General features: G+C 44.3%; 1 protein-coding gene across 1 annotated transcript in view; it reads right to left on the bottom strand.

Annotated features, from left to right (window-relative positions):
• Positions 1–2,497: 2,497 nt before the first annotated feature.
• Positions 2,498–8,434, bottom strand: part of LOC127047607 (endoplasmic reticulum aminopeptidase 2-like) — a 39,829-nt gene continuing 33,892 nt past the window's right edge. Inside the window, exons 15-19 of the mRNA XM_050946066.1 lie at positions 8,166–8,350; positions 6,137–6,298; positions 5,044–5,184; positions 4,069–4,150; positions 2,498–3,124 (exon numbers count right to left, since the gene is read on the bottom strand). Coding sequence (XP_050802023.1) covers positions 2,981–3,124; positions 4,069–4,150; positions 5,044–5,184; positions 6,137–6,298; positions 8,166–8,350 — 714 coding nt within the window. The 3' untranslated portion in view covers positions 2,498–2,980. The remainder of the gene's footprint in view (positions 3,125–4,068; positions 4,151–5,043; positions 5,185–6,136; positions 6,299–8,165; positions 8,351–8,434) is intronic.

The raw sequence follows: 8,434 nt of genomic DNA, 5'->3' as shown, positions 1-8,434 counted from the left end.
AGTCCCCCATCACCACCAAATCTTGGGCTTTGGATGATTTTGTTAGTTGTTTGAAAAAAGCCTCATCCACCTCTTCCGCCTGATTAGGTGGCCTGTAGTAGACTCCCAGCACGACATCACCTGTGTTTTTTACCCCTTTTAGCCTAACCCAGAGACTCTCCACCCTTCCGTCTCCTATGTCCATCTCCACCTCAGTCCAAGTGTGTACATTTTTAATATATAAGGCAACACCTCCTCCCTTTTTCCCCTGTCTATCCTTCCTGAGCAAACTATACCCATCCACACCAACATTCCAGTTGTGTGTATTATCCCACCAAGTTTCAGTAATGCCAATAATGTCATAGTTGTATTTGTTTATTAGCACTTCCAGTTCTTCCTGCTTATTACCCATACTTCTTGCATTTGTATAAAGGCATCTAAGATACTGGTTTGATTTTGCCTCCCAGCTTTGCCCTGACCCTCCTTCCTCTCTGCCATTATAGCCCATGCTCCCTCCTGCTTCCAACCCATCTCCCAGGTCTTGTTCCCCACTTTCCTGTGGGCTTTGCTCACCTGTCCCCGTCGAACCTAGTTTAAAGCCCTCCTTACCAGGTTAGCCAGTCTGTGCGCGAATAAGGCCTTTCCTCTCTTCGAAAGGTGAACGCCATCTGTTCCTAGCAGTCCTTCCTCAAGTAGCATCCCGTGGTCGAGGAAGCCAAAGCCCTCCTGGCGACACCATCTTCGCAGCCAGGCATTCACCTCCACAATGCATCTGTCTCTGCCCGGACCCCTACCTTCAACAGGAAGAATCGAAGAGAATACCACCTGCGCTCCAAACTCCTTAACCCGTACTCCCAGAGCCCTGTAGTCACTTTTGATCTGCTCAGCATCACACCTCGCAGTATCATTTGTGCCCACATGGATGAGTAGCATGGGATAGTAGTCAGAAGGCCGGATAATCCTCGACAAAGCCTGTGTAACGTCTCGGATACGGGCCCCTGGCAGGCAGCATACCTCCCGGGATGAACGGTCAGGGCGACAGATGGGTGTCTCCGTCCCCCTCAGCAGAGAGTCTCCAACCACCACTACCCTACGTTTCTTATCAGTGGTGGCAGCAGACCTCCCAGCCTTAGGGGTACGAGGCTTCACCCCCTTAACTGTTGGGGGTGATTTCTTCTCTCCTGTATCTTTTACCACAACAGGAGGGTTCGCAGCAGTGGTGGAGCACTGCCCGCTGCTAGAAGTAACCAGCTGGCTGTGTCCACCCTGAGCCTCCTCCTCCACTGGCGTGTCAGGTACACCCTGAGGCATCTCCTCTTCCACTGCAGTGTCAGTAGTCCTGTCAACTGGGACAGCACCATCAGCTGTCTCCACATGGATACTGTCCAGGAATTGCTCATGGACATAGATGTTCCTCAGCCAGGCCACCTCCTCCTGTAGCTCTCCCACCTGCTGCCTGAGAGATTCCACCAGTAGGCACCTTTCACATTGGATGCCACCCCCAGCCTGGATATCAGTAAGTGGAAATTGCAAATTACAGTCTTTGCAAGCCCACACCAGAATCTGGGTAAAAGCATCCATGCTTTGGTGCTCTGTCTGGCTACAGGCGCAGGTGGAGGAGACAGAAGCAGTGCTGGCACAGGTGTTACGGGTCCTCCTCACCATTTTAAGCCTCCCTCTGTCAAAGTCTCAAATTCCTGTCTACAGCTCTCTGTCCGCTCCTCTTTGCTGTGAACAGAAAGGTTTTCGATGTGGCTCAGGTTATGGGTTCAAGGGACCAATGGGTCACAGATGAGACCGACAAGGGACGCCCCCTCCCTTCCTAACTCCCTTGCAAAACTCCCTGTTAGCAGCTCCTGTTCGCTAAGCTCCCTGGTCGCTTGTGCGCAGCTTTATAAAGCCCTGGCCTGAGTGAATGCCCCGCCCACTGGTTAAGGCTCAGCCAATTACCAGAGGCTTCTAGCTTTCAAACCTTCCTAGTAGCTCCACCTCCAACTGCCAGCTACAGCACACGGTCCTTCAAACAAACAAACCAAACAGACTGACAAACACAAGCTCAGCACACAGCAAGTAACCCCCAAACACACACACAAACCCAAACACTGCAGACAGTCACTTACCCCACAGATGCTGTCTGTGCTCCTCCTTCACCTGGAGAACTCCCTTGCAAAACTCCCTGTTAGCAGCTCCTGGTCGCTTGTGCGCAGCTTTATAAAGCCCTGGCCTGAGTGAATGCCCCGCCCACTGGTTAAGGCTCAGCCAATTACCAGAGGCTTCTAGCTTTCAAACCTTCCTAGTAGCTCCACCTCCAACTGCCAGCTACAGCACACGGTCCTTCAAACAAACAAACCAAACAGACTGACAAACACAAGCTCAGCACACAGCAAGTAACCCCCAAACACACACACAAACCCAAACACTGCAGACAGTCACTTACCCCACAGATGCTGTCTGTGCTCCTCCTTCACCTGGAGAACTCCCTTGCAAAACTCCCTGTTAGCAGCTCCTGTTCGCATATTAGCCACTAGACTATGCTGCCTCTCTGTCTGGAGGAAGTGTCTTGTTTGTTCTAAATTCCTCACTCTTTCTGATTAAATAATTCAACCTAAACCTAACAAGAGAGAAACTATTAGTAAGTGGGTTATTCATGTCGCCTGTGGCCAGAAATCATAAAAAACCCAAATAATAATTCCAACAAACAGTAAGAAAAAAAGGCATGGAAAAATTCTGTACTCCATCTTTGTACCCATGTACCTATCATTAGATGGGTATGTACAGCATTACATTGAGACAGATTACTGAAACAGTTCACAGACTTCACAATAGATCCTCTTTCCTTAGCCAGTACTGGATCAGTAAAAAACGTTCTGTACATATTTGAGGTTGTCAACATATCTATACTGTGCGATGGATGGCAAACTCCCCAAATATGTATCACCACAGTGGGGAGTGAAAGGGAACCGTTAATCAAACTGAAATCCTCTCTGCTTTGCAGTGTGCATTAAAGATTATTTAGCAGCCAGTTCCTTAAAGTATTGAGTTTCCTCTTCAGCCATCTAATATTTTTTGTTATGGTTTCCAGCACAACTTCAGTGATTTTTAGCTGTGATCCTTGGTCCTCCAGAGACCTAAAGAAGTGTTTCACCTAGAAGACAGGATAATCATTAATGCCTTGGGGGTTATTTTTTTTGAGAAATGTCGGGTTAATTTCTGGCTGCATTTGAACACCTGCTGGAATTAATCATCCTGATGGTGGCTCCTTCAAAACTCAGGTGACATGCACTATGCTCTCCCACAAATCCTCTCCCACCTTCAGCCAAGGACTCTCCAAAGAATAAAAATTAATTGTTAATACTAAAAATAAAACCAATATATATGTCTATTAAAAATGAACTGAAATATGTTGACCATTCACCACTTGATACCTTTCCTTCAATCACACAGGGCCCCATGACTTCGGCAGGGCTTTGCTTGGGCACGGGGAACTCAGATGGTCCTTCTTGTAGAATTGAGGCCATGGATTGGATGTTATATCCTTCCTCCTTTCTCCCCCAACACCCGACCATCATCCATTTATTGTTGTTGCTGCTGTTTTTTAAGATAGTCTTTGTAGCAAGGAGCATGCAATGCCTCCCTCATGCCTATACAGCAACCTCAAGCATTGGCTCCTTAATCATATATGTGGTTATGCAATGAGCTGAACATGTTTTTTCCCCACGTGGAACCAAAATATATAGACTACAATACTGGCAATTACATGAACAGCCAAAGAATAAATCTCTTCCAGTATGCACAGCAAAGAAATGTGTATAGTACAACAAGAGATCGAACACTTTTTCTGGACACTAAAATGTAACACACATAATATATGCAAGTCTCATCGATAAGTTACTTTGGAATGACTGCTAGCATTTTTGTCAAGCTATTAAATGGATTTTCAACTTTAACATAACTTTCCTTTTCATCATTGTGACAGTGAAAGAGCATTTTCTCATGAGGGCTGTTCTGGGCAGCTAAGCATTTTTATTTGTTAGCTTAAGAAATATGAGACTATAAATTACCAATAAGTATTAATAGAAAGTCACAAACCTCTTCTAGCTTGTCTTTGGAGGAAAAGTGAGATGTAGTGCCAACAATAATAGTTCTTATAGAAAAAGAGGCTAATTCAAATCTGTAAACAAGAAAGAAAAACTATACAGTAATATAAACAATACACTGTACCAATATCTGAACTGCACCTTGTATCAGTACCGAATTTTTTAACTAGTCTCTTTCTAGTATGTGAATATTTTTTAGTTAAAGAACCGGATAGGTTCATGGAGGATAGGTCCATCGATAGCTATTAGCCAAAATTATCAGAGACGTTAACCCGTTGCTCAGAGGCAACCTGAAACCTCTGACTAACAGAAATCAGGAGTGGAAGACAGGGGTGGCTGACTCTATAACAGCCCTGTTCTCTATGTTCTTAATGAAGCTCTGGTATGGGCCGCTATCAGAGACAGGACACTAGGCAAGATGGACCTGATCTGACCCAGTATGGCAGCATCTTTGTTCTTATGAAGTTACACTATCAAATTAAAAAATATTTTATAAACATATATCCTTAGCGATATGGATTTATAGCCACTTTAGGCTATCAAACTGAAAGCATTTTCTACTGTCTAATTTGCTTTTCAGTCTTTCTGTTGTTTGAACTTCTCTCCATTTCTCCCAGAGGGACAATAAAAATAGACTAGTCAGTTTCAGCTTGTTTCTTGTCAGTTTCTAGCAGCACCGTGCAAGCATGGATCCTGTACCCCATCTTGAAGCGCAGGGCACCTGCTTCCTCTCTAATGAAGAAAGACAACCACTCCTGTGCTCATTAAATTGTCCCCGGGACCTTCAGGGTTTCTTCTTTAGATCTAGTGGTAGAAGCTAATGCTTTTGGGGCTCCCTTCCATAAAGGTACGTTATATAAAAAAATAAGGTAAGTGTCTTCTCTAGTGGAATAACTTATCCCTCTTTACACTCTTACTTGTCAGGATTTGCCACCAATGTGGCTAAAGTAGATAACCAAATACCAACTTTTTCAGAAGTTTGTTCCAGTTTTTTCTGACAAAATTCCAAGCAAGCCCCTGTCCCTCTGGATTTCTGGCAACAGCATGGAGAAGAGCTGCTAGATCCTGAGTTTTGATAACCTCACCTTCCATGCCCAGCTCAATTAACCTGTACAAATTAAAACAGATCAGTTAGCTTCAGCTTGTTTCTACTCAGCTTCTAGGAGGTACTGCTAGACCACTACTTAATGCACATTTCCTTTTGATATTCAAACATAGGGACTAAATATAAAATAGTATGGAAAATAATGTTCAGGATGATAGTTCAGTGTTTTAAATATCAATTTTCAAGTTAACTCAGTGGTGCTACTACAACTTTTTCACATTATAGGAATAACTGTACCATTGACTTGCAGGTAATTGATTTCAATAGGGGCTTCGGTATAAAACCTAACATGGTAGGGGCCCTAATCATCACATAAAATGAGGTTCTTCTATTTAGTAAGAGGACTGTTGGTTGCTCAATAACGTCCAGCTCAAATCTTCTCAATTAACAAAATAAAATGATATATTTGAATTGCCAACCCTGCAAACCCAGAGTGGTATCTGAAAATCCTGGTGGAGTCTTTCTGGCTATTCATCCACACTAAACAATCTGCATTCTGTAATTTTGTTGATGATATGCAAGCCAGAATAGAATCCAGCTCACTCTGCTGGAGCAGTATGGGCTCTGGAATGCTAACAAACACTTGTTTTAGTCACTATGTACTCAGACCTGACTGAATATAAACAGGAAATACTGAGAACAATTCTTACATGGTCACTTTTCAGAACAGAAATACACTTCAAAGGATTTGAATTTCTTTGTTGTGTACACTGTATGCATAGTATCTCAAGAGCTTCTTCCTAATGGCCTTTCATCAACATCAGGCCAAGATCCCTTAGGGTAGCATCTCATCAATAATTATTTAGGAAAGTGATGAAGTAAATAAAAAAAAAATACAGTTCCACATTTTCAATGTGTTTCCCACTGCTGCTGAGATTCTCACGATTCCATAGCATGTTGGTGAAGGACCTTGGTATTGTTTTGTATTTAATAATTGAGCAAAGACAATTCTTACTTTGTCAGTTTTTCACAGTCCTTGCTGGTTGTCAAAGCATAGAGAATTTTGTTCTTTTCTGCACCTGACATCGAGAGGCTATACTGCTTCAGTAGATAATTCCACCCTGCTATTTTCTGTGCTCCAACTGAGTAGACTGTCTTCAGAACATCTGCTGGAAGGCTGTGGCATCAAACAAAGAAAGGGAAAGAGAAGGAGGGTCAAATGACTTTTTTCAAGATCACCAGTCATCGTTGTGGAGACCAGGGCTGTGGAAGTAATTTTCTGCCTGGGCTGGAAAATTTCATGACAATTTTGTGTGGTATTTCTAGCATATCCACCAGCAGAATAAACCACAACTGTAAAAAGTGTGTTATTTCTGTGTTTAGCTGAATAGGATAGGAAAGGAAAGACAAGCACTAAATGATACCTTTAACTGGATTAAGATGGGAACAGAAGACTACTGGTGGTAGATGTGTATATTTTGTATAACCTCTTTAGGTTACTCCAGTCTAATATGTCCCCTATGGCTTACCCATTTTTAATATCCAGCAATAAAGCAAGTGACAGTGGATATCCTTATGAATCGAAAAATTCACATTTACAACTTCTTATAGTGTATGGTGCTCACCTACTGTGGTGTTGGGGGGCTGTATAGTACCTGGTGAGTTAGATTTGGTAGTTATATTTACCATGGTACAATGCCTGTGGAATTTTTTTGTCCCATCTAGTGCAGTAAAGTCAAGCATGGTAAGAAAAAGATCGTACTCAGCCCCAGGTGCAAGAGGGGATAGGAAGAATGCATGATGAGCCTTTCTCCTGCAACTCGATGCAGGAGTTGGGAACAATGGTAGACCTTGCACTCATTCAAACTTCTGAATGCATGAGACTAGTGCCACTGCCAGAACTTTGTTTTCCAAAGTGAGTAAGAAGGGGTTGGGGTCATGGCCCTCTGCTGTGTCCAAGGGAACTAGGAAGGCTAAACTTTGTACAGTGCACTCTTATTAAGGGTACTGCAGTGGACCCCTTCTCTGGAGCTCCAGCAAGCACTGTGCCTCAGACACAGTGCCTCCTACAGTTACTAATGTGGTGCACCTCTGCCCTTCCACCAGTGCAGGACTGACCTGAAGAGTTACAGCCAAGCCCTAAACTTAGATTTTCTTTTAGCTATATGGATATGTGGCTCTTTCAAATCAGGACAAACAAATAATCCCGAGGCCCAGATTGCACTGAAAAAGCAGGAGAGAAAACACAGTGAGCTAAGTCAGTAGAAAGGAGCAAGCAGCTGAAAAGTAATTAATACTAACTAACTTATTTGTTGGTACTATATTGGTAAGTCTCACACACTCATACTAGAGCAGGGGTCTCAAACTCAAATCACCACGAGGGCCACATGACGACTAGTACATTGGCCCAAGGGCCACATCACTGAAACCTTTTCATACAAAAGCCCCCTCCCTGCTCCCGGCCTTGCCCCCACTCCACTCCTTCCATGAGGCCTGCCTCTTCCACCCCTTCCCCACCCCCATTTCAAGCCCTTCCCCAAAGTCCCTGCCCCAACTCTGCCCCCCTTCCTGCCCCTATTCCAACCCCTTCCCCAAATCCCCACCTCGGCCCAGTCTCTTCTCCACCTCCTCCCCTGAGCATGCAGCATCCCCACTCCTCCCCCCTTCCTCCTGGAAAGTCCTAAGAGCCGCCAAACAACTATTTGGCGGTGGGAAGTGCTGGGAGGTGGGCAGAGGAGCAGGGATGCAGAGCAATCGGGGGAGGAAGGCGGGAGGTGAGGGGAAACTTGGCTGCCAGTGGAGTCAGCGCCTATGGCGGGCTGCAGGAAATAACTCCGTGGGATGCATGCAGCCCATGTGCCACATGTTTGAGACCCCTCTACTAGAGGAAAAAAGATTATTCAGTACATTTTTTTCCTCATTCTAGATTACAAAAAGTTTCCTATTTCAACTTTCCTGTAAAACTTTTGCTAGAAAAGCAAACTCAACCCCAGTACAGGATGCCTAAGTGAAAAGGAATGTTAGAAAGCAGGAAAGCCATTTACTTTAACATCCCACCAGATCCCATCCACTTGCTGAAAAGCTCATTTGCCTTCTGGATACAAGGAGGATATTGTAGCTCACACGCAAGCCTGAGGAGATCAGAACGAAGTATTCTGTCAGAGACTGAGCCCTCATCGCTCCATGTTTGCCTGTCAATCACCAGCTTAAAATGCTGCAGGATGTACCTCTGCAGAGAGAACAGATCACAGTTAGGTCCAAGTGCCACAATCTATGTAGTGCTGTGTACCTGTATATAAATCTGCTTTTCAAC

Source organism: Gopherus flavomarginatus, chromosome 3 (genome assembly GCF_025201925.1).
Source record: "Gopherus flavomarginatus isolate rGopFla2 chromosome 3, rGopFla2.mat.asm, whole genome shotgun sequence".
NCBI classification, from domain to species: Eukaryota; Metazoa; Chordata; order Testudines; family Testudinidae; genus Gopherus; species Gopherus flavomarginatus.
Note: the sequence above shows the minus strand (reverse complement) of the source record. Positions and strands in the feature narration are given on the sequence as shown.